The 26,904-nt window shown below is 45.8% G+C and overlaps 2 protein-coding genes across 2 annotated transcripts; one reads left to right on the forward strand and one right to left on the reverse strand.

The window, feature by feature from the left end:
• Positions 1–9,491: 9,491 nt before the first annotated feature.
• Positions 9,492–11,138, reverse strand: LOC127338488 (putative pectinesterase 11). The gene is made up of 5 exons (XM_071826975.1): positions 10,812–11,138; positions 10,564–10,713; positions 10,284–10,472; positions 9,919–10,160; positions 9,492–9,805 (listed from the first exon to the last, which is right to left on the reverse strand). The coding sequence occupies exons 1-5, from the start codon at positions 11,067–11,069 to the stop codon at positions 9,661–9,663; spliced, it is 984 nt and encodes a 327-aa protein (XP_071683076.1). The 5' UTR covers positions 11,070–11,138; the 3' UTR covers positions 9,492–9,660.
• Positions 11,139–16,434: 5,296 nt separating this feature from the next.
• On the forward strand, positions 16,435–17,774 carry LOC127338489 (CBS domain-containing protein CBSX3, mitochondrial). The gene is made up of 6 exons (XM_051364580.1): positions 16,435–16,583; positions 16,668–16,935; positions 17,033–17,114; positions 17,210–17,283; positions 17,382–17,442; positions 17,556–17,774. Exons 2-6 carry the CDS (start codon positions 16,678–16,680, stop codon positions 17,696–17,698), a joined length of 618 nt encoding a protein of 205 aa, XP_051220540.1. The 5' UTR covers positions 16,435–16,583; positions 16,668–16,677; the 3' UTR covers positions 17,699–17,774.
• Positions 17,775–26,904: the final 9,130 nt, after the last annotated feature.

A 26,904-nucleotide genomic window follows, 5' to 3' on the forward strand; every position in this document is an offset into this window, starting at 1 on the left:
CGCTTGGTGGTTCTTGCCGGTATAATCTCCGCTTGCTCGTCTTCATCTCGTTGACGACGAGAGGATGGCTTGACCTTGCCACCACGGGTCCTAGGTGCTCCTGTGAATAGCAAAGGTTTGGGAGGGAATAGGGGATAAGTGCACAAGCCGAGAAATTAAGGATCAAAGAGGACACTAACAAGCAACATTGGTGACTTTAGACAGAGCGGTAGTACCGCAAATCAATCCAGTAGTGCCGCTTTGACCGGTAGTACCGCCCGAGGATGAGCGGTACTACCGCTTAAGCTCCGCACAGCCAAATCAAGATCGGGTTCATGGTGAAAATCGATCTAGAGTCACACATTGTTGCTAGCTAGTATCCCTGGACATGAATAGCTTCCAAGGATACTTCTCCACCACAAAACTCCAACAAACCCTAGCATATGCATCTAGGGAGTTCAACACACCCTAGAGAGAGAATTTGGGGTTCATACCGGAGGACATGGCAGAGAAGGGGTTGGGGAAGCTTCTCCACGGAGGAGATTTGGCCGGCGGCGGCTGGAAAAGGAGATTGGGGCCGATCTCCTCGAGGTCTTGAGCTTGGAGGAGCTTTTGACTTGAGGTGGAAGAGGAGTTGTGGTGATTTGGGGTAAACCCGACCCCAACCGGTACCTCTTGTCAAAAGATGCAAGCGGTAGTACCGCTCCTAAAGCGCTAGTACCGCTTACCGGTACTGGCCCAGTACTTAGAGTGGTAGTACCATTCTGGGGATAATTGTTCAGTTTCGTCAGAGAACTGCCCCAGAGCGGTAGTACCGGCCCAAGAAGCGGTAGTATCGTCCTCCAAATTCAAAAACCTCAGATTTTGGTGTAGACTTGTGCTTTTAGACTGAGTTGGCTCAAGAGGTAGATCATGGCTTAGGATTTAGATGGTGGAACTGTTAAGGTACTACCCAACCAAGCTTGCAAGAATCAAAGCAAGAAGAGCCAAGCTTGGGTGAATCTCCCGAGAAGAAACAAAGAGAAAAGAAGAAACGAAAAGCAAAAACAAGAAGAGAAAAGAAAAACAAAAGGAACACAAACTCCTTGAGAAGGAGGTTTGGTGGACGAAGCCACCGTGTAAGAGTTTAGTAGTGTGAGATCGCGTAGATATATCTAGGATTCACGGCTACAACTCAACATGAAGCTCATTAGTCACTTAGTTGACGAATAGCATATGTTTTGGGTTTCTTTGTGCATCATGGGGGAGGGATAGCTCAATAATTTAAACCGCACTCCCCCTATATCCATGCGTGCTATCCATCTAGACATGTAGCATGAAGGTGGTATGATGGCCACATTCGATGCAATGTCCGGATGAAGCGCACAAAGGTAGAGAAGCAAACCTTGACGACTATCGGTAGAGAGTGACACCATCGTCTTGTTGGACTCATTTGGGAAGAATTGTGACTTGGGGTTGCTATACCGTTGGACCCCCTCATATCTTGCTCTTGAGAATGTCTTGTACTTTGCTTGAATTATGAAAGAGTCTTGACGCATTAGCACCCCGGCGAGAATGGACCAAAGGATAGATTCTTGTGAGGTCACTTGATCTTCATCATGGTTTAGGTCCTCGCCTTGACCCCATTGTTGTTGATGTCGAACTTGAGGTTGTGGTAGAGATGATCTAGCACTTGGTTATCCAATGGAAAAGACTTGGCCTTGTGGTGTAGATGGCTCCACAAAGGTGGAACTTCGTCCTTCCCCGGTACTCATAGAAGGTAGCTTTTGAGATCGGCGTGTGCCACCACTCATCCTTCCTATGGTAATCGGGGGAATTGCATCTCCTTTCTCACAAGAAGCACTTCGCCTCCTCCAAAGAACTATCATATTCATTGAATGAGTCTCATCACACAATACCACCAACCACACAATAGACTCATACTCCATCATCATGTTTGAATGTCTTCTTAGGTTTGATTCTCACTTCCGGCAACCCCATGGTATGAGGGTAAGAGTATGGCTAGGAGAATATAGAGGATTCCTCCTTTGCCAATGGAGGCATCCAAGATCTTGAGTATAAACTCCATTCCATTGTTACTTCTTCTTGCAATGATCATGTTCTAGAATTTGTATTGAGATTGTTTGAGAAACTTCATCATGGTTCCTTTTCCTCAACACAAACCCTACAAAAACACAATCTCTACACAAAGAAGCAAATTCCATTAGTCCTAGGCCGTGGCCTCTTGAAGAGACTAGCTCCACAAGAGAACCACTACATGTTCATAATAGTAGGTACAAAGACCCAAGAGTGTAACACAATGAACACGGAAAACAAATGCAAGAGTCTTGACAAGATAGGACTTGGTCACCACCTTGTCAAGGCTCCAATACCTTTAAGCTCGCTTGTGTTGACGCCATAAGAAGATATAGAGTGAGATAGCACGAAGGCGACAACAACTTCTTTGCTTCCGGTCGAGAGAAATGTGGCTTCAATTTTCCACCAATGAAGCACCACCGGAAGCAAAGACCTCCATGGATCAAGCTTTGGAGATAGGGACCCATTTTACAATGGGCCCTATCTTGATGCTCCTCTTTATCTTGATCCTCCTTCTTATCTTCTCTTTTGGCCTTATAGCCACTCCTCCTTCATTGCAAGAGGCATCATTGGACTTATCTCTATTTTCAATAACTCCTTCCAAGAATTGAGCTTGAATTTGGAGTCTTTCAATTTTGGACTTCAAGCGGTTGACTTCATGAACATCTTCCGGATGAGGATGAGTGTTGTCGAATTCTTGAGCCTCTTTCTCCTTGTTCACTCGGAAATGTTCCAACAAAGCTTCTTCTTGAAGAGAATTCATGGTTAAAAGTGAGCGCTTTTGTTTTTCCAAGGTGGCAATATCGTCTTCATGATTGCGACAAATATAGTCTTTGCTAGCCCGTTTATATTCCATCAAGGCTTCCTCATACATGGTCTTGATCACCATAAGCTTGTCATTTCTTCTCTTGAGGGTAGCAATTTCGTTCTCATGGTCACAACAAGTTTCCTTTCCTTTACTCAACCGAAAGTACTCCATCAAGGACTCATTTTGCCTATCATTTACTTCAACTAGCTTGGCCTTGTGTCTCTTTAGAGCGGCAATCTCTTCTATATGGTCGCAACATGACACCTTCTCTTTGCTCAAACGAAAGTACTCATCCAAAGCTTCCTCTTGGTGAGAGATGATATCCAAGAGTCTTGCATTATGTCTTCTCAACCAACCTAGAGCATAATCTTGATCCTTGATGAGTTGGGAGACGAAGTAATTGTTTGAATCTTCAAGAACCATGGCACTAGTTTCAAGAGACATGCGCATGCACCATTCTTCCTCATAAGCTTGAGTGAGAGAGATAATTTCCAACCCCGCTTCAACACGATCTTGAGCCACTTCAAGTTGAGTTACAAGTTCTTCATCATGAGTCTCCGAAGATACCTTTGCCATAAGACAATGGAAGTTGTTGACGATGAGGTTCTCGTTTGGAGAGTTGAGGAGGGAGGTGAAGGAAGTGGAGATGGCGATGGCGGCCACTTCCCTTTCCTCCTTGTTTTTGTGCTCTTCACCTTCATCGGAGGAATATTCCTCATGAACAATGAAAGCTCTAGTCTTCTTGGTGAAGGAGGCCTTGGAGTCACCGGAGTTGGAGGAAAACTTGGAGAAACCTTTTGAGGGAGATTTGAACTTGTCCTTTCGTACAAGCTTTCCACCATTTTCTTCTCTCCTCTCAAAGATACAATCGGCAACGAAGTGGCTTGTGTCGCCACAATTGTAACAAGCTTTCCCTCTTGGACTTGTGGAGGAGTATCTTGAGGAGTCATGAGGTGAGTATCTTCTTAACCTTGAGCCCCGTGTCTTGTTCCCACTCCAAAAGTTCTTGGCGGCAAGAGCCATGTGCTCATGATAGTTGGCCTTTAGATCATCCGGACCCCACTCGATGGGATCCTCATCACTCTCACTAGCTTCATGTTCCTTCATCTTCAATGCAAGGTTGGGCTTGCGTGTGTTGTGGGCGCGAGCAACAAGATCTTCCGCATTCTTCTTGGAGATGTGCAAAGCGATGACTTCACTAAGGACTTCATCGGATGTCATTGCACGGAAGGAGGCATTTTGGCGGATGGCCGTCAACTTCACTTCCTCATAAGGAAGAAGAGCATTATAGAGCTTTCGCTTGATCCAAGGGTCATCCACAAATGTTGCTCCAAGATCTTGCATTTGCACGGCGAGAGCGATAAGGCGCCGATACATCTCTTCGGGTGATTCTCCTTCATTCATGACAAAGTTGTCCGCCATATTGTTCACTTCATCGAAACGAGAGCTTTGGATGCTCTCATTTCCGAGGAAGAGCTTGTCGAGTTTATTCCATGCTTCCTTGGCGGTCTTGAGCGAGCGGATATGAGCGCGGTCCTTGGGTGTGACGGCCATGTGAATCATGTTGATGGCGGTGGCGTTGAGTTGATCATCCACGACCTCTCTTCTTGTCAAGTTCTTTGGGTCTCTTGGTGAATAACATTCCTCAATGATGCGCCAAAGTTCGGTAGACGCACTGCGCACATGAGACTTCATCAAGAATTGCCAATTTTCAAAGGTATTGGAATCAAGTAGCGGTGGTGAGCCATGAGTCAAGATACGAGGCATGGGTATTGGGACATTTAGGGAGTAATCACTTGGTGGGGGCACCGCATGATAACCTCCTAATTGTCCCTCAACCGGTGATTCATCCTTCCCTTTTGATGAAGTGCTAATGTCCTCAAGTTCCCTTTCTCGAGGTGGTTTTGTCGATTGCGCGACAAAATCAACAAGAGGAAGGGTGTTGACTTGTGGTGGAGGAACATCGACACTTGCCTTGGGGGTTGATTTGGGAGCAATCAACTCCATCATCATTGCCTTCAATTGAGATACAATGGATGACTCCAATTTCTTGAGGTCATCCAAAGTAGCCGGAGTGCTATCGACAATTGATGGTGGAGGTGATTGCTCACCGGGAAGGAACCCATTCTCTCCATTCTCTTGTTCGGCCATTTCTTAGGCGGTAAAGCCCGAGCAAGAAAACCTTGCTCTGATACCAATTGAATGGATCGTAGCGAACAAGAGGGGGGGGGGGGGGGTGAATGGGCGCTACGTCAAGTTTTAACCTTTTTCAATTTTTAGTGCAACGGAAGATAAATATGATAGCTTTAGCGATGGTGGTGTTCCTACAATGATCCTAGACAAGCACAACAAGCAAAGGAACAATCACAAGATAGTAAGAGTAAGGAGCGGGACAACCGGAGGGCGCGGAGACGAGGCAAGGTTTGTTTCCCGCAGTTCCTCCTACAAAAGGGAGTACGTCTGCGTTGAGGAGGTGCTAGCCTCACACAAGAGACTAGACGGCCACACCACGAAGGAAGGCCTCACCTTCTTCCTCGAGAGAGCTCCACAAAGGTGCTCCCTCTTCTCCACTAAGGCACCGGTCGAGGCGGTGATTCCTTCACAAGGTTGGGGCGAGCTCCACACCACAAGGAGGCTCCCAACAATCCATGGAGCTAGTACAACACCAAGCTAGCCTCCATGGATGCACTTCTTCCAAGATTCCACAATAGGAACTCTACCACCAAGATCCACTAAGGACTACCACGAATTGGAGAAATTTCTCTCGGTAGAACGATAGATCGGGGTCTCCTCCACCACTCCTCAAAGTATGGGCAAGATTGATTGGGTAGGGAGAGAGATCCACTAAGTTTGAGCTCAGCAACAATGGAGGAGAGAGAGAGAAGAGCTAAAAACGAGCTGGGGAAGAAGGGGCCTTTATATAGGTCCCTCCAAAATCCAACTGTTATGTGCTGTTTTTGCCTAAGCGGTACTACCGCTTCCTGGAAGCGGTACTACCGCTCTGAGTTCGAATCCCCACTGAACTTGTCCACGTGGACACGTTGCGGTACTACCGCTTGCGGTACTACCGCTTGCGGTACCGCTCGAGGTACCGCAACAGGGTCCAGAGCTTACTGGACTCGAAGCGGTACCGAAGCGGTACCACAGCGGTACGACCGTAACGCGTTACGGTACTTGAGCGGTACCGTGGGCGGTACTACCGCTCATGGTACCGTAAAGGTACCGTAACGGGTTCTGTGGGACATTTCCATATGTAATCCTCAGAGCTGTTCTCGGGCGGTACCAGTAGGGTAGCGGTACTACCGCTGCTGGTACCGGTAGTACCGCTATGGCTAAAACAGCTTTTTCCTCTTTTCCTCTCCTACCATGTTACCTCACGACACACACACACAAAACCAGAAAACCTAAGATCTACGCTTCAGTCTTCCGATCATAGTGTGTTCAGCGAGGGCACCGTACACCTACAAATCCATCAAAGATAATCTTTGTGCACGGTTAGAATTGTTCGAGTGTTGTTATCAAACACACAAAACAAGGGTCATAGATCTTGCTCTTACACCCATGCACGATTTTTCGGGCTGGGCTGCCCATGGCCAGGTACACCGGGTAATTTATGCTCTAGGTCCGCCCCTGACAGTCGCCCGCATTGCCGCTTGCCGCGTGGCTATGCACTCGCGCTACTTTGCAGCATGCCAGCGCCACCACCGGATCGAGCCAGAGCAGCTACGGTCAACCGGGAGTACCAAGTCTCCACCTGACCAACTTACTTCTAATTTTTGCATCTAGTGTCTTGTTTATATTGATCATGAAGAAGAGAAATGGTGATATTGCGTTTCTTCTCTGAAATCATGAAGCAAATAAGACTGCATCTTATTTTGTCACATCGATGTTGGTTAGAGCAGATGAGCAAACTGGATTGTGGGTTTGCTGTTGAAGTGTCTTGATTCCGAACATATGTCCAATACGGTAGTGAGAGTGAGACTGAAACTAATGATGTAACACCAAATCCACCATCACATCAACGTAATGTGTGCAAGTTCATAACTTCATATGATGGTCACTTTTTATAATTATTTGTATGTCGGTTTTGAAACCCTTGAATTCATGCTTCTTATGATGCAAAGAATAGATTCAACTGGTGACATTTATTGAGCGAGATGTGTCCATGCGATCGTTAACTGCAATATTTTGAAATGGACTGAATAATTATGTTATCAATTTGACAGATTTTTAACGCACAGGGGCTAGTGAAAGGACTTTTGTTCTAGCGTGTCCACCCTTTTAGCTTTCCCCGATGCCCGTTGCTGATCCCATCGTTCATGGTTAACGTGGTTGGTGCATGTCAGTCCAGGTTCGATCCACATGTTTTATATGGCTCCGAAGCAGTCACGATCACTAAACTCAGTACTATTGCGTTGTCCCATATAACTCCAAACCGAAATGGTCGGATGATGTTAACACTTCGAGCATTAAACTTTTCTTAGTGGAGTGGTTGGTCGAATAGCGCAGTACCTTGAGATGTAGGCTATTAGCGCAGTACCTCGAGTTTGAGGGCGCCATCGCGGAGGCTGTTGAGGACGGCAGAGAGAGTGCACCCCGGCACACACCAAAACGGGCGCCTCCGTCCTTGTTCCACACTTCCACGACGTGAACAACCTTATGAGGCCCTCGATGTTGCGCAGCTCTTCATCTCAGCGCGCGTTGAAGAAATTGACCCACCAAGTGTCATTGTCGGTAGCAGCCCATGTGGGATTGACGCGCTCATCCAGGCGCAGGCGCCGCCGCTGGGCCCTAATCTCGTCGCGCCATCGGTTTGTCCCCGGCGTGGGCGCCGGCAGGATGCCAATCCCGTTGACCGCCATCTTCCAGCCACCGCTGCTCGGCGGGCGTGGCACCTTGTGCCGCGCCCCATACAACGACCATGCCTCCGCAACGGTGAGTTTGTTGCGTCTGAATCCGTTGGCGGCGAGAACGTTCTGGTGGCTACTAGACATGTTTGCGGTGGGCGCGATCCAGGGGGCGACGAGGTAATGGAGCGGCGCGAATGAATTGCCGAGAAGACGGGTTCGCCTTTTATACAGTGGCGGCAGGCGAAGCGATATGTAGGGGCGGTACGACGCAATAACGCCAACGCGCAAGGCCTCGAGCGACGAGAGACGGGAAAGCTGGGAAACTGCGCAACTCGTGCAGATTAGGACGCTATGTGCATGCTCTACTTTCAGGCCAGAGGCCGTCGTGGCGCACGGTCGTCGCCGTTTATTGCCATGCAATCCAATGCCGTGATCACCATGGAACGGCCGTGCTCCACGACAGCCAGTTGGTGCCTTTGATCACCATTGCTCATCACAAGGGGCAATCGCATGATCGTGCTAACTTTGTTCATCGTCCTCACCATGAACAAGACTGGAACGCGATTGTAGCCTCATACGTGCATTGTCCTGTAGAGGAGGAGGACGAGCTCCCGGTGAACCCATACATTGACGAGAGGCTTGACGTTCCTGGGGTGGTGGCGTATCTGCAGGCGCGGGGGGCCAGGGCGACGCCGGGGCGCAAAAGCGCACCTTGGACATCATGATGTCCCTACCATGCCAAGGCGCTTCTACCTGAAGCTCAGGACGAGCGACCTTTCAGCTCTGTCCGTGCCGCCACATATTGTGTCGGCGGTCGCTAGGAAGCTAAAGGTGACCCTGCATGCACCTGTCAGTGTGCCACTTCGGCACGACGAGTTATGTGAGTACACCGTCCAGAGGGAGTGGTTCAATGTCGCGTTGTACTTCGTGAGGGGCTAAAACAGGTACGTTAGGGAGATGACGCCGCGGAAGGACATTATCGTCTTCGAGCTGGAGAGCGATGGCTTCACCATGATGATCATCCGAGCCACCTTCTCCTACCAGCCGTACATGAATAAGTGCCCGCGCCATGGCATGACGGTGCTGACCTGAGTATGCTCTCCTAATCACTGCCTCAATGTCTAGATAACTAAATGAGGAGTGTTCCCCTAGTGTGCAGTATGGTTAGATAAAGCTGATGGTTGTTATCTAAACCCTGTTTATGTTTTGTGTTAGGGGAATGTTCCCCTGGTGTGTAGTCTGGTTAAACGTTGTAGTTAAATATGCTATCATCAGCTTACTCATGATGTGAAGTTTGTGTTATGCTGTGATGGTTTATGTTGTGATCAGTGTGTGATGGAACTGAGTTCTGTTCGCTATGTGTAGTGATGCTACCGTTTGAAGGTAAACTCGCCAAAATTTGAAAGTGGTGTCATTTAGCTAGTATGCTGGTTAACAAACATCCCACACTTTGCTCTGCTCGGCAAAAAACGGAGACAACAAACAACCAATCAATTTGGGCTTTCTGCCTCTCTGAATCCGATATGGGCTACCAAGTGCAGAAGTTGGCTTTTTTTACCGTTTCCGCCCGTCATGTCCCCATGAGCCCCAAATGTCCCGCAACCTACCAATCGCATCCCTGATGTTTTTTTCCGAGCCAATTTTCATTGTAGAACTTTGTGAATAATGTACTTCTAACCAGGTTGGATATAAAGTGATATGATTGATCAATAGAGTGCCGGTTGTTTCTAAGAAAATCCTTTCCAATTGCGATTCGTTTATATATAGTGAACGTGAGGTTGTGTATAGCATCGGTCAAACCTTGCAGCTGGTGGGCCCGGAGCGGGAATCTTACAGCGACGACGACGGCTGTTGATACCAACAACGCCCGAGATCAGCTGCGCGAACGCATTTTCGCTTCTACAGAAGAAGTACAAATAAACTAGCACCACACCAATCAACTGTTCTCTACTGAAGCCATTGTTGTCCCCCAATCCAAGCCTTGGTGATGAAGGGTGCTGCTTCAGCCTGCGAGAGGTTGCGAGACCACGCGACCCTGCGATCAGTCCTGGATCCTTCGCCGTAGCATTGGTACTGCCCGTAGAACGCCGTCCTGCAACAGAAACCAAGCACACAAAACTCGTCAGCCGAGCAAAACTTCTCGCAGGGAATTGGCAGTGCGATGGCCGACGGGGCATCGCAGAGCAGTACTGCTAGTTTTGTTACCTCTGCCTGTCGCTCTCGCCCCAGTCGTCCCAGCCTCGAGGGCTCACCGCGCTGGACATGTAGCTGAGGGCGAACACAACGCGGGAGTAGGGGCCCCATGGCCGGCCCAGGATGGACGTGGCGACCCCGACGCCGGTGAGCTTGCACCCGACGAAGCTGTACCCCGTCTCCTCCGCCTCCGACAACCGATACTGCGCCGTGAACGCGCCGCCGATGCGCGAGGTGGAGTGCAGATGGCATTTCTGCACGCCAACTTTTGTTAGCAGTAGCAGCTTAACCTCTTTTGATACTTACAGTCACTCCTCGTCCTTGGCCTGAATTAAGTACGTTTGGCGTCAGTTACATGTAACCGATGGAGCACTTACGTCGAAGAGCGCCTGCCCGTTTCCGAAGATGAAGTCGGTGCCCCCTTCCACGTAGCACCCGCGGTAGTAATGGCGGCCCGCGTCGTCGAGGAGCGTGTCCTGGAACGACACGAAGCTGCACCCGTAGAACGCCGCCCGGTCGCCGGCGACCCTCACCGCGACGGCCGCCTTGCTGTCCCCAAACGTGTTCTGAACCCCGAGAAGATCAAACAGCAAACCGTCTGTCAGCACGCGCGCGCGTTCGTTCATGTGCAGGCACGACGAATGAGAAACCTCTTACCTGAAACGTCAGGCGCTTTGCGACGAAATCGGAGGCCACCACGGAGACGGTCGGCGAGTCGAACGAGAGCCACTGCTCGTTCCAGGTGATGACGGTCGCGCGGGCGCTGGCCCCGGTCAGTGTGATGCGGGGCTTGTTCACCACGATCTTCTCCCTGCAACGGACGATCACGGGCACAGGGACATGGATCACGCGACTGTTCGTCTTCAACCTCCGTATCGGAAGATATAGTGGTCAGTTTCGGTTACTTGCCTGTAAACCCCGGGCCTGATCCGGATGACGGTGGCGGCGGAGCTGTTCGCAGGGACGGCGTCGATCGCGTCCTGGATCGTCCTGTGGTCGCCCTTGCCGGACTGGTCCACCGTGAGGAGATAGCTGACCGAGCCCGGCATGGCGCTGGCGCCGGCCGCGTCGGAGGAGGAAGAGATGGCAGAGCAAAGGCAGAGCAGGGCCAGCAGTAGTGTCGCTGCCGCGGCCCTGGCCGGCGAGTTGACGCGATTTAACATCTCCCGATGATTCAACCTCAAGGGAGATGCAGTTCGCTTTTGGGGCAACTTGGTGCAGGCGGGATCGGCTTTATATACGTGCAGCTGCATCTTCGTCAACGGAGGTCGCCGGTGTAAAATCTCATGCGCGCGCATGCTGAGCGAGTTGCTGAAGTTGCTCGCCGCTGACCCGGTGTTAAATAAGTCGAGAAATTTGCAGGTACATTAGTACTACTTAGCGTTTGGTAGAAGGCATAAACATTTGAGCGAATGAACGCGAGATTAGTACGTGTGGTCAATATAAAACACTACAGAAAGTCTTGTGCTAACTTTGGGACAACGGAAATTCCTAGATTACGAGAACTTGATTGTGATGCTGGACTAGTACACATGTACCCTAACCTTATGTAGTCATCAAGCCTTGGTAGGCATGCCAATAGCGGACTACACTTTTCCATATCTTACTGATCAATTTACATATAAAAATCTGGCTGTACATTTTCTTTTAGTGAAGTTCAACTATGGTGTTGCAGAAAATAGAAACTAGAATTATGTATAGAACTCTGGTTGCACTTTTCTCGACGAGCTAATTGTACATTTCTATAAACATGGTGTGGCAAAAGTGCAACCTATTAGTAACTAACTAGACAGAACAAACAACTATGGCGTGGCAAAAAGTGCAACCTATTTGTAACTAGACAAAAAAAAATGGAAAAAAAATAACCAGGAGGAGGAGGAGATTCAACGGTTTGGAACCCAAAGTTGGTACTTGGTCATCAATTTTTTTTTTAGAAAAGACATCTCAATATCTGATATTTATCCAGGAAAACGTACACAAGCCAACAAGAGGCAAAATGTCCAGCAAATTGTAAAATAACATCAGAAATCATATTGGCCGTTCTTTTTTTCTTCGCCTGCACATGGTGCGCTACAAGTTAGTCATCGATCTCTGCCTGATGTATACCGCAACGACTCTCACCAAATGTCAATGTGTTGCTTCATTTATGCTACTGTACAAGATAGCTGACATAATGTAGTCTTAGAACTGAGGCATAATCCGTGTAGATCTCACTTACGGCTTATGGACCTAAGAGAATGTTTAAAAGGTCCTCTATTTTTCTGCCCCATAAAACGCGAGTAGAAGGTCCTGTATCGAAAAAAATGCTCACGCAAGAACCATTCCGTCTAACAGACCCCGTATTCCATCCCGTATTTTTGAAAGTTGCAAACCCCGGGAAATTTTTTCGATACTTCATCACGTTCATAGATAGATCATAGATAAGATTTTACAAAATTGCACGATCCTACTGGATCGCGACTTCTACGAAGCGACCTACTCGTCGAGGATGACAATTGTCGCATTGGCGGCGGCCTCCCGCGCCTCCATCTCCTTCCTGCGTCGCCTCGTCTTCCTCCGCCCGAGCCTTGTCGGTGGCATCCTTCATGGACGCGGCCACTTCCTGCAAGTACATGAGGTCCTCCTCCTCCGCCTCCTCTTCCTCCTCTTCCTCCTCGCTGGCTTGCGGCGCTCCTCCGCCGTTGGTGCTCTGCTGCCATGCCGCCTTCCATGCACGCTGCTGCTCCCAATCCCTTCGCCATTTCTCGAAGTCGCCGCCGCTCATCGGCTTGAGCGGCGGATCGGCCTTGTAGTAGCGCCCGCCCGCCGCGAACTCGCGCACGTAGAGGGCGCCGGCGTATTTGCACGCCGCGTGCCGACTCCCGGCGGTGGAGAGCTTGCAATGGCGCTGCCACGCCTCCTTGAGCGTGTTCGGCGAGCGGGATCGCTTCGATCCGGACGCGGGGGAGGCGCTACTGCTGCGGCGTGTGGACATGGCCGGAGAACTAGCAAATGCTGCGATGCCCGGCTGCGAATTTCTCGCCGGAGCGTGTGCGGGGAGACGGCGGCGCACGGCGGAGCTAGGGTTGCGAGTGAGGGGTCAACCCCTCACTCGAACCTACACCATGTATTAGTAGGGGCGGAGAGGTGGGTTTGACGGGCCCCGTATTCCGCCGATACGGGCCGGTCTAAATACGGAGTCTGCTAAACGGCCCAAAATGATTTCACCCCCTATACCACCGGAATTTTATGGGCTGGGCGTGTTTTGAGGGGCCTGCTAGACATGCTCTAAGGAAACTCCATAGAAGTCAGAATTCACGAAGGCCAAAGCCTTGATGTCTTCCATCGTAGAAACTATCTTTGCTAAACGTATTTTCCGTTCTTTCGGCCTAAGCTAACGCATTCTCCTTTTGTTCGGATGTCTGATGTTCCTTTAATTCTGTGGTAGCACCAAGGTCAGAAGCCGGAGTTGCGTACGTGGGGTAGCAAATACTGTTTGGCCAGGAATACGTGCAAACTGGAAAAGCTTTTGTTGCGATTGCGTACGCGTGGACATACTCTTGCTTTACACCAAGTGTTTTCTCATCAGAGAACATGGCCAGAAATTAGGCATGGCGTGCAATGCTGCATCGGTGCATGGTTTAGCAACGGGGATTTGACGTGGTTTGTACTGCATCAGGGCCGGGCCGGCAAAATTTGGGGCCCTATGCGAAACTTTAAAATGGGCCCTACCGGTAAAATTAAATCGTAGGAATTATTTAATAAAATGAGCAATCAAATATTTGTGCCATCGGCATCAATTGGAATAGAAAAAGCTAAAGAAAATAAGGCAACAAGAGCGCTGCCGGTGGGATTTCAATTCGAATAGAAAAAAAAACCAAAGAAAATAGGGCAACAAAAGTGACTGCCGTGGGAATTGAACTTGCAACCCCTAAGTCGGCAGGCACGTACGGTTGATGCGAAAACCGTCTGCGCTGGGCTTGCGAAAACGGCAGCAACGGGGATTTGACGTGGTTTGTACTGCATCAGGGCCGGGCCAGCAAAATTTGGGGCCCTATGCAAAACTTTAAAATGGGCCCTACCAGTAAAATTAAAATCGTATGAATTATTTAATAAAATGAGCAATCAAATATTTGTGTCATCGGCATCAATTGGAATAGAAAAAGCTAAAGAAAATAAGGCAACAAGGGCGCTGCCGGTGGGATTTCAATTCGAATAGAAAAAAAATCAAAGAAAATAGGGCAACAAAAGTGACTGCCGTGGGAATTGAACTTGCAACCCCTAAGTCGGCAGGCACATACGGTTGATGCGAAAACCGTCTGCGCTAGGCTTGCTATGTTCTCTGTATCAGAAGTAAATGTCAATAGTCCATCCGAGAGGCCCTTTCCAAAATTTTGGGCCCCCGAAAATTTGGGGCCCTGTGCGGCCGCACGGGCCACACTCCCGTGGGCCCGGGCCTGTACTGCATAAGAAAAGGAGATTACGGACAATGAATCAGGGCCACCTCCTATATATACATAGAAGGAAGGAGCAATTCATTCATTGATATCATTTTATAAACATTTTTATGTACTTACATGTTGTTCAATGATCTTTGTAATGAGGATTATTTACATTTTCTTTCTAAAGAAAAAAAAGTAAAATATAGCGCAATGAAGTTATTAACCACATTTGTTTTGTGCTAAATATTTTGAACAATTTACAGAAATATTTTTTATTGAACGCATGAATATTCATGGACAAAATAGTTCTCGATATAAAATATTTTTTTATCCTTCGAACATTTTTAAAATTTTGCGTGTACCCTTCGTTTGACATACACAAACATTTTATTTTAGAATACATAATTATTTTTCCATTAATACATTTCTTTTCATTTGATCAACTATATTTTACATGCATGTATATTTTATTTGGCACATATGGTGAGCCATTATTTTATTTTAAACGTTTTTTATAATATATCATACTATTTATCAAGTGTGACTATATACTTATCCATTCAACCAATAAACAAAAATCTAAAGAGATTAATGAGCTAACACCCAGGCTCGGGCCCACCGGAGGGCGGCCCTTGCGGCCTCAAAGGACCCCAATTTTTTTGAGGCCCATATTTTTTTTTTTGCATCATATATAGCTCTGGTGGTAGTAGTATGCGGGCCTTGACCTGGTTTTCTCCTGGAGGTAGGAAGGTCGATTCCTGCAATGCACATTTTCTCAAAAAATTTGCTACTCCGATTGATGGCTGGTATGTAAAAATAGTTCTCCAAAATTTAGCTACTGCGATTGATGGCAACTTTGTAAAAAATAGTTCTAAATACAAAACATAGTATACCTACTCTTGAAACAAAATTTTAGTTTCAATTCTTAAACATGTAGGAAGAAGACTACATTGTTTACTTCATTTTCTTCAAGCTACTCCGATTGTGATGGCTACTATGTAAAAATAGTTCTAGATACAAAACACAGTATACTATTGAAACAAATTCTTAAACATTTCGGAAGAAGACTACACTGAGATATGATGACTTCTCACATTTTAATTAATCAACATGGTTTTAATTTATAAATTGCGAGGTAATTTTTTATCAACAATTGCGAGTATGGTGGTATTGTATTTCTTTCATGGGATAGTTATAGTTCTTTATTTGTCGAGATTCGTGCCCCTCGAGATATAGTGAGTTTATCTATTACACGTACTTGTTGGTGTGATAGCTTTACATGCTCATTTTTAAAAACCTAAATAGTTCAAATGTATCAAAACCATTGAATGTAGTTTATTATTTTATCAACAATTGGTCCACTCGGTTTTTAGACTATATGTGTTTCCTCTTAAAATCGTTCTTAATATGATTTTACCCCTAGTTTCCTCTTAAAATTGTTCTTAATATGATTTTACCCCTAGTTTAAAATTTAGAGATGGAGAGAGAATTCCAGTTCAAACATCCATTTAAAAATATATAAATAATAGCTGTTTATTAGTTATACTTTTCTAGTAAGAGAGGGCCCATTTTAGAATTTCGCACAGGCCCGGATTTCGCCGGGCAGGCCCTGCTGCCACCCATCTGCCTTCCTCACCTCCTGTGAGCGGGGCTTCCTTCCCTGCGAAGCCGGTGAACGAATTAGCGATGCGGCCATGAAAGGTGGAAGTAGTGCAAAGGGACAGAAAGCTCGAGAATTCGTGCAGGCGTTGAAGCGGTTGTGCCCCTGAACTGTGCCGGCAGGAAGAGCACCTTGCCCGTTTACGCGCGTCTCTTCTTTCAGCCCAGCTCTATTTTGCTGCCCCGCCGCATATACCTTTCGGGAATCCTCGCGAGAATCTGCCATGAAACTTCGTCTGAGGGTAAGATCGAAGCTATCCCTTACTATTTTTGCTACCACCTGGGAAAGCACACCTGAACAAGGCAATGTTAGCACGTCTCGAAAGGAAACGAAATACCTGAACTACGCGACCTGAAATATTCCTTGCTTCGCTCGAAATGACGAAGGTAAGTAGCGGTTCTTGTGTGCCAGCCAGGAGATCATCGGTTTCTATGATAAGAGCCAACAATGCTATGTACCCCATTCCTGAACTAGAAACACAGAAACATCATCTTCAGCGACCCGTTCCAGGCCAGCTAGGTACTGCCAGAAGCAGCGAAGCACGAGGGGCCGGCTGCTAGCTGCAATCTTATTCAGGCAGAACCACAATTGTTAAGGTATGGTGTTTAATGAATCATTTCAGCAGAAACTGTTCTCGAATTCTGACTAATTGCTGGTAACTCCTCATGTTGTTCGGGCAGATACTGCAAGATGCAAGGAATTGCCAAGGCGCTGGGCTTACACGGAAAGCAGCTGAGGCTCACGGTTCTGCAGCACATGAACAAGGGGATCTTCTCCTGGGCCACCCTGATTTCGCGCATACAGAGTGAATCTCCGGCTGTGATCATACCTCACATGGGGCTGGAGAACATCACCGTCCGAGAGATTCTCAAGGCGAAAGGGGAGGCTCAAGCTGGGGCGGTCTACTGGTGCAGCACCAGCCATTTGGTGCATGAAGCCGTCAAGCATGTAAGAGTTTACATTGCGTACATGGCTGAACTTCCTTCGATAAGTGCATATAATTAACTAATTAAGTGACCAAGTATATATCGTGCTTGATCTGTAGATGACGGCCCAGAATGTCGGAGCTCTAGTTGTGCTCAAGTCAGGGGACGAGAAGCAGCTTGCAGGAATTGTAACTGAGCGAGGTAAGCAGAAATCAGCATCTGCAAACTCATGGGAAAAATATATCATTTAACCGCACTACGTGCACCAACCTTTAAAATCTTGCTACACAATGCAGATTTCGCTAGGAAAATCCTCTTACCAGGGCGACCTTCAGAGGAAACAAGAGTTGAAGATATCATGACCGAAGAGGTGAATGGACTTACAAATGAAAAAGAGAAGTTACTCTAACAGAGTGAATATCATCACACATTTCATTAGTCCTCATAATTTTCTTTACCGTGTTACAGGACAAGCTAATAACTGTAACCAGCAATACCAATATTCTACGTGCAATGGAGCTAATGACAGGTAATACAACATTCACTTGGTGAATTATTTGACCACTCCGGTCCTATCATAGGTGCAAGCTCGAGCAAAATTCGATTTCCTTGATTACCAATTTCTTTTTGTATTTCCTTCAGACGAGCACATTCGACATGTACCAGTTTTTGACGAGAAAGTAGTTGGCATGATCTCAGTTGGTGATGTGGTCAGAGCGATTGTTGACCAGCAGCACCAAGAAGTAAAACAACTGAAGAAGTACATCACAGGAGATTACTATTAGCATTTATCTCTGATCAATGAAGAAATATATTGTCTATGCAAATTATTCACTTTAATTAACAAATATTCATATGCTCCTATGGCCATTTGCGCTAACCAACCATCCAGTTAATTTTGTTCATATACTTACAGACAAAGGTATGCAACGCAGAAGATACACGTGTCTTTGCTCGAGCGTCTTTGAAAAACATAATAACGCATCAGTAATTTACAGACAAGTCTGCAAGAATCAATCAACATACATTTTTTTCGATAAAGGATGCTTTATTATTTTTGGGAAGCAATTACATCTAGCCTCTGCATAACAGGATGCACACAGCCCTTCAAGTGTCTGAATTCAAAGTATATAAAAACTAGGCGAATACATATCGAAATGATGAATCATATAACGCCTAGGATGAGGGTGGTGCTGCAATCCGTAGACTATGCTGCCACCCATGTAGGGAAAAAGTATCCCTCACCGTAGCCTCCAACCGTGCGCAGACCTCCGTAAATAGGTCGCGGTTCTCCACCCGCTGAAGAGGTAACCACGAACGGAGAATACATGTACATTTGTAGATGACATGCAACAAAGAACAATTTTTATCGTTAAAAATCTGGTCATTTCTACTTAGCCAAAGCGCCCAGATAACTGCTAGCGCCCCCACCCTAAGAAGCAATTTAAACCTTGAATCAATACCGTGAAGCCAGTTGCCAAAGACATTGGCCACACTAGTCGGGGGATACAGGGTAGACGCTACTTAGATGACTGACCATATAGATCTCGCGAAATGGCACTGGAAAAAAAGGTGTTTAATGGTTTCATCATGATGACAGAAAACACACCGTGAACTTCCATGCCAATTCCGCTTAACAAGATTATCTTTGGTAAGAATAACTCCTCGACGAAGATACCATCCAATTTTTTTAATTTTTAATGGTATCTTCATCTTCCAGATTTTCTTATTATTATCAACTAGTATATCAGAATGAAGGATCACATTGTATAAAGATTTGACTGAGAAAGTTCCATCTACATGAAGATTTCATCTAAATTCGTCCGGTTCAGGCGATAGGTGAATATCTCCCAGCCGGTGAATTAGAGCATTCCATGCCAATAGCATTTGTCCAAGCAAACCCGTCTGAACGTCACATTCGGGGGTGAGGTAGCCATTACTGTGGCAATGATATCACCTTTGCGACGAATAATACTATACAAAGCAGGATACTGTTCACTTAAGGAAGCATTGTCTAACCAAACATCTTCCTAGAAACGTATATGTTCTCCATTCTTAACCGAGAAAGTACCATGGCGAAAGAAGACATTCTTTGTCGCCATGAGTCCAGTCCAGAAGTGAGAATCCCCAGGTTTTCAAACCACTTGGGATAACGTCTTCGAGCCAATATTCTTTCTCCGAAGGATAGTTTGCCATATCCCATCCTCGGTAAGAAGCTTAAAAAGCCATTTACCCAGCAGAGCTGAATTCTTGACCTCCAGGCCGTGAACTCCAAGTCCGCCTTGATCTTTGGGACTACAAACTATACTCCATTTCACCGGTCGGTATTTCTTTTTCTCGCTGTCCCCTTGCCAAAAGAATCTGGATCGATAATAATCGAGTTTATGCATAATTCCTTTCGGTAACAGAAAGAATGATAACATATACAGTACCATATTTGTGAGTACCAAATTAATGAGAATCAATCTTCCTCCCAGGGATAACAATTTACCCTTCTAACTACTAAGGTGTTTTTGTAATCTTTCTTCCACAATTTTCCATTCAGCAATTGTAAGTCTCCGATAATGAATCGGAATACCCAAATAGCGAATAGGAAATTGGCTTTGCCCGCAACCAAACAACTCTGTATATAGAGTCATATCATTTTGGGCATCGCCGAAACAGAACAATTCACTTTTATGGAAATTGATTTTCAGTCCCGACAACTGCTCGAAAGCCGCCAAAATTAATTTCAGATTGCGAGCCTTTTCGAGATCGTGATCCATAAATAGAATTGTATTGTCGGCATATTGAAGGATAGATAAACCCCCATCAACCAGATGTGGGATCACACCTTCAATCTGACCATCAGACTTGGCCCGCTCTATGAGTACCGCCAACATATCCGCTACAATATTTAATAACATCGGTGATAGCGGATCCCCTTGGTGTAACCCTTTTCGTGTTTGGAAATAGTGGCCGGTGTCATCATTAACCCGAATTGCCACACTACCTCCATACACAAAATCATAAATTAGAGAACGCCACTCTGGAGAAAAACCTTTCATCCTGAGTGTCTGCTCAAGGAAAGACCACTTGACCTTATCATACGCCTTTTCGAAATCTAATTTTAAAATGACCCCATTTAATTTCTCATGTACCGTTTCGTGCAAAACTGCCACTCCATCAAGGATGTTCCTTCCTTGCATGAAAGCGGTCTGTGATGGCTGAACGACATGATCCGCAACCGTATTAAGTCTAATGGTGGCCACTTTCGTGAAAATCTTGAAACTGTCATTTAAAAGGCAAATAGGTCTATATTATTGAATCCTTTCTGCCTAATTAACTTTCGGTAACAAAATTACTTCACCAAAATTTAGACGAAATAATTCTAGTTGTCTTGTGTGTAGATCACTGAACAAATCTAGAAGATCCGATTTAATAGTATCCCATAAAGTTTGATAAAACTCCGCAGGAAAACCAACTGGACCCGGTGCTTTGTTGCATTCCATTTGGAAAATTGCCTTCTGAACCTCATCCTCAGAATAAGGTGCGGTTAGTAGGCCATTCTCTTCTATAGAAATTTGGGGTATATCATTCGTTAAGTTCTCGTTAAGAGAAAATGAGCTTTCCTCCGGAGGACCAAACAGGCCTTTATAATAATTAGTAATGTATGATTTGAGTTGCTCGTGGCCTTCAATCACCCCTTCATCTTGGATGAGAGAGTGAATATGAAAGGACGAGATATCGCCTAGAGGGGGGTGAATAGGCGTTTAAAAACTCTTACGGATTTGGTTTGTAAGAATACATAATTAAACTAACATTTAGTTTACAAGCACAAACCCTAAATATGCTAGGCTCACCTAAGTGTAACAATAAGTGCTAAGCAAGATAGGCACAAGATATATGTAGCACAAGTGATAGCAAGATATATGTACTTCAAGCACGATGGCTATCACAAGGAAAGTAAGCTCGGGTATAGAAATAACCAAGGCACGCGGAGGCGAGGATGTATTCCCGTGTTCCCTTCCTTTGCAAGAATGTACGTCACGTTTGGAGGGATGGAGGTCCCATGAAGGATTCCCCAACGCCACGAAGGCTCACCCTATTCTCCGAGCCAAACCCACGAAGGATAATGGCCCTTTCCTTATGGTTAGCTTTTTATCCATTCCGGAGATGGCAAGCTCCACAACCACTTCACAAGCTCCACGAAGGAGAAGCCCGGACATCTTCACAATCTTCCTTGAAGAGATCACCAGAGCACCAACCGCCAAGCCAACTAGGAGGTCTCCCTCCAAGAGTAACAAGCTCACGGTCTCTCACTCAAACTAATCGTGGTGGAGAGCTCAACACTATGCAATGATGCAAAGCAAGAACACTAGAGGTGTTCAAATCCTTCGCACTCAAATCCCACCAAAGCAACAAATGCTAGAATGGGATTAGAGAGGAAGAACAGAGAGGAAATCAACAAATGACTCCAAGATCTAGATCTAAAGAGTTCCCCTCACTTAGAGGAGAGATGGATTGGTGGGGATTGTAGATCTATATCTCCTCTCTTAGATCCCTCAAGAATGAGCAAGAATCATGGGGGGAATCAAGAGATGGGGCAAGTTCTTCAAAGTCGACAATGGAGGAGAGAGAGTGGAAGAACTATCCAGCCCAAGGTGGAAGAATGGCTATTTATAGCCCAAGAGAAAATATAACCGTTGGGAAAAAGTTGGGCTGAGTCAACCATCGAGGAGGCCGGTCAACCGGGCCTGGGGCCGGGCCGTCCGGTTCAGGACCCGGTCAGACCGGGCCATCCGGCCCAAACTGGACCGGGCGCGGGGCCATGACCGGGCTAAGGAGCCGGAGATACTGGATGGCGCCCGGAAGGCACCGGTCCAGGGGCGGTTGGAACTAGGCCAGCCGGTCCACGACCGGTCCAACCGGACCACAGACCGGCAGGGGCAAAACAGCTTTTCTTCATTTTAAACAGAAAATGCTCCCGAACTCCGATTGACATGAAACCAATTTTGTTGAAAAGATAACGACAAATAGAACCCAAAAAAATATTTTTAGACTCCTCACAAGATATTTTTAGATGAATTTAGAGAGGGAGTCCCCCACCGTCAAGAAACGGTGAAGACGTCCAAACTCGAAAACGCAATAGAAGATGCATGCGGATTCCGTTTTCGATGAACTTGGGCTTGTTGTAAAGCTAGCAACAAGCTCAAGAACCTCACACAGAGAAACATCAAGAAGCAATAGGGATATGCAAAGTATGCATAGGGTTGAGCTCCCTAAGACGATGTGATCAAGTTACCCAACCGAAAGCCCCTCTTGATAGTGCGGCTATCTATCCTATAATCCGGTCTCCCAACATCCACATTGAGACCGGTAAAAGGAAAACCTAGCAAGGTCATACCTTTGCCTTGCTCATCCCTCTTGATCTTGATGATAACTCTTCAAGCTCCACTCAAGCCGGAATGCCTTACTTGATCATTGTTGCTTCGTGAAGACTCACAAATGCTCCCCCATACACCATGATGGGAAAGCTCCATTGATGAATATATTCATATGTACATTATCATCAAATGGACGGCAAGCTTCAAGCATATGATCCTCTTGAGATGCTCAACTTGAACTTCCCCAAACCAACCTTGATGACGATCACCACTTGATGTCATCCTCTCATGGACTATATGAGATCTCACTTTTTGATGCATGCTGATACGCGTACAGCACGCGTCCGTTGGGAACCCCAAGAGGAAGGTGTGATGCGTACAGCGGCAAGTTTTCCCTCAGTAAGAAACCAAGGTTTATCGAACCAGTAGGAGCCAAGAAGCACGTTGAAGGTTGATGGCGGCGAGATGTAGTGCGGCGCAACACCAGGGATTCCGGCGCCAACGTGGAACCTGCACAACACAACCAAAGTACTTTGCCCCAAAGAAACAGTGAGGTTGTCAATCTCACCGGCTTGCTGTAACAAAGGATTAGATGTATAGTGTGGATGATGATTGTTTGCGTAAAACAAGAGAACAAGTATTGCAGTAGATTGTATTCGATGTAAAAGAATGGACCGGGGTCCACAGTTCACTAGAGGTGTCTCTCCCATAAGATAAATAGCATGTTGGGTGAACAAATTACAGTTGGGCAATTGACAAATAGAGAGGGCATGACAATGCACATACATGATATGATGAGTATTGTGAGATTTAATTGGGCATTACGACAAAGTACATAGACCGCTATCCAGCATGCATCTATGCCTAAAAAGTCCACCTTCAGGTTATCATCCGAACCCCTTCCAGTATTAAGTTGAAAACAACAGACAATTGCATTAAGTATGGTGCGTAATGTAATCAATAACTACATCCTCGGACATATCATCGATGTTTTATCCCTAGTGGCAACAGCACATCCACAACCTTAGAACTTTCTGTCACTGTCCCAGATTTAATGGAGGCATGAACCCACTATCGAGCATAAATACTCCCTCTTGGAGTTAAGAGTAAAAACTTGGCCAGAGCCTCTACTAATAACGGAGAGCATGCAAGATCATAAACAACACATAGGTAATAGATTGATAATCAACATAACATAGTATTGTCTATCCATCGGATCCCAACAAACACAACATATAGTATTACAGATAGATGATCTTGATCATGTTAGGCAGCTCACAAGATCCGACAATGAAGCATAATTAGGAGAAGACGACCATCTAGCTACTGCTATGGACCCATAGTCCAGGGGTGAATGATGACGCGTAAAGCACACGCTCGTTGGGAACCCCAAGTGGAAGGTGTGATGCGTACAGCAGCAAGTTTCCCTCAGTAAGAAACCAAGGTTTATCGAACCAGTAGGAGTCAAGAAGCACGTTGAAGGTTGATGGCGGCGGGATGTAGTGCGGCGCAACACCAGGGATTCCGGCGCCAACGTGGAACCTGCACAACACAACCAAAGTACTTTGCCCCAACGAAACAGTGAGGTTGTCAATCTCACCGGCTTGCTGTAACAAAGGATTAACCGTATTGTGTGGAAGATGATTGTTTGCAGAAAACAGTAGAACAAGTATTGCAGTAGATTGTATTTCAGTAAAGAGAACTGGACCGGGGTCCACAGTTCACTAGAGGTGTCTCTCCCATAAGACAAACAGCATGTTGGGTGAACAAATTACAGTTGGGCAATTGACAAATAAAGAGAGCATGACCATGCACATACATATCATGATGATTATAGTGAGATTTAATTGGGCATTACGACAAAGTACATAGACCGCCATCCAACTGCATCTATGCCTAAAAAGTCCACCTTCAGGTTATCATCCGAACCCCTCCTTATTAAGTTGCAAAGCAATGACAATTGCATTAAGTATGGTGCGTAATGTAATCAACAACTACATCCTTAGACATAGCATCAATGTTTTATCCCTAGTGGCAACAGCACAACACAACCTTAGAACTTTCTCACATCCTTTGTCCCGGTGTCAATGCGAGCATGAACCCACTATCGAGCATAAGTACTCCCTCTTGGAGTTACAAGCATCTACTTGGCCAGAGCATCTACTAGTAACGGAAAGCATGCAAGATCATAAACAACACGTAGATATAACTTTGATAATCAACATAACAAGTATTCTCTATTCATCGGATCCCAACAAACGCAACATATAGAATTACAGATAGATGATCTTGATCATGTTAGGCAGCTCACAAGATCCGACAATGATAGCACAATGGGGAGAAGACAACCATCTAGCTACTGCTATGGACCCATAGTCCAGGGGTAGACTACTCACTCATCACAGCGGAGGCGACCATGGCGGCGTAGAGTCCTCCGGGAGATGATTCCCCTCTCCGGCAGGGTGCCGGAGGCGATCTCCTGGATCCCCCGAGATGGGATCGGCGTTGGCGGCGTCTCTGGAAGGTTTTCCGTATCGTGGCTCTCGGTCCTGGGGGTTTCGTCACGGAGGCTTTAAGTAGGCGGAAGGGCAAGTCAGGAGGGGGCACAGGGGCCCCACACCATAGGCCGGCGCGGCCAGGGGGGGGCCGCGCCGCCCTAGGGTTTGGGCACCCTGTGGCCCCACTTCGTTTCGTCTTTGGACTTCTGGAAGCTTCGTGGAAAAATAGGCCCCTGGGCGTTGATTTCGTCCAATTCCGAGAATATTTCCTTACTAGGATTTCTGAAACCAAAAACAGCAAAACAAAGAATCGGCACTTCGGCATCTTGTTAATAGGTTAGTTCCAGAAAATGCACGAATATGACATAAAGTGTGCATAAAACATGTAGATAACATAAATAATGTGGCATGGAACATAAGAAATTATCGATACGTCGGAGACGTATCAGGATCCCCAAGCTTAGTTCGGCTCGTCCCGAGCAGGTAAAACGATAACACAGATAATTTCTGGAGTGACATGCCATCATAATCTTGATCATACTATTTGTAAAGCATATGTAGTGAATGCAGCGATCAAAACAATGTATATGACATGAGTAAACAAGTGAATCATAAAGCAAAGACTTTTCATGAATAGCACTTCAAGACAAGCATCAATTAAGTCTTGCATAAGAGTTAACTCATAAAGCAATAATTCAAAGTAAAGGCATTGAAGCAACACAAAAGAAGATTAAGTTTCAGCGGTTGCTTTCAACTTATAACATGTATATCTCATGGATATTGTCAACATAGAGTAATATAATAAGTGCAATAAGCAAATATGTAGAAATCAATGCACAGTTCACACAAGTGTTTGCTTCTTGAGGTGGAGAGAAATATGTGAACTGACTCAACATTGAAAGTAAAAGAATGGTCCTCCATAGAGGAAAAGCATCGATTGCTATATTTGTGCTAGAGCTTTGATTTTGAAAACATGAAACAATTTTGTCAACGGTAGTAATAAAGCATATGTATCATGTAAATTATATCTTACAAGTTGCAAGCCTCATGCATAGTGTACTAATAGTGCCCGCACCTTGTCCTAATTAGCTTGGACTACCGGATCATCACAATGCACATGTTTTTACCAAGTGTCACAAAGGGGTACCTCTATGCCGCCTGTACAAAGGTCTAAGGAGAAAGCTCGCATTGGATTTCTCGCTATTGATTATTCTTCAACTTAGACATCCATACCGGGACAACATAGACAACAGATAATGGACTCCTCTTTTATGCATAAGCATGTAACAACAATTAATAATTTTCTCATTTGAGATTGAGGATATATGTCCAAAACTGAAACTTCCACCATGGATCATGGCTTTAGTTAGCGGCCCAATGTTCTTCTCTAACATTATGCATGCTTAATCATAAGGTGGTAGATCTCTCTTACTTCAGACAAGACGGACATGCATAGCAACTCACATGAAATTCAACAATGAATAGTTGATGGCGTCCCCAGTGAACATGGTTATCGCACAACAAGCAACTTAATAAAAGATAAAGTGCATAATTACATATTCAATACCACAATAGTTTTTAAGCTATTTGTCCCATGAGCTATATATTGCAAAGGTGAATGATGGAATTTTAAAGGTAGCACTCAAGCAATTTACTTTGGAATGGCGGAAAATACCATGTAGTAGGTAGGTATGGTGGACACAAATGGCATAGTAGTTGGCTCAAGTATTTTGGATGCATGAGAAGTATTCCCTCTCGATACAAGGTTTAGGCTAGCAAGGCTTATTTGAAACAAACACAAGGATGAACCGGTGTAGCAAAACTCACATAAGAGACATATTGAAAACATTATAAGACTCTACACCGTCTTCCTTGTTGTTCAAACTCAATACTAGAAATTATCTAGACCTTAGAGAAACCAAATATGCAAACCAAATTTTAGCATGCTCTATGTATTTCTTCATTAATGGGTGCAAAGCATATGATGCAAGAGCTTAATCATGAGCACAACAATTGCCAAGTATCACATTACCCAAGACATTAATAGCAATTACTACATGTATCATTTTCCAATTCCAACCATATAACAATTTAACGAAGGAGAAACTTCGCCATGAATACTATGAG

The sequence above is a fragment of the Lolium perenne genome, chromosome 3 (assembly GCF_019359855.2).
Source record: "Lolium perenne isolate Kyuss_39 chromosome 3, Kyuss_2.0, whole genome shotgun sequence".
Taxonomy (NCBI): domain Eukaryota; kingdom Viridiplantae; phylum Streptophyta; class Magnoliopsida; order Poales; family Poaceae; genus Lolium; species Lolium perenne.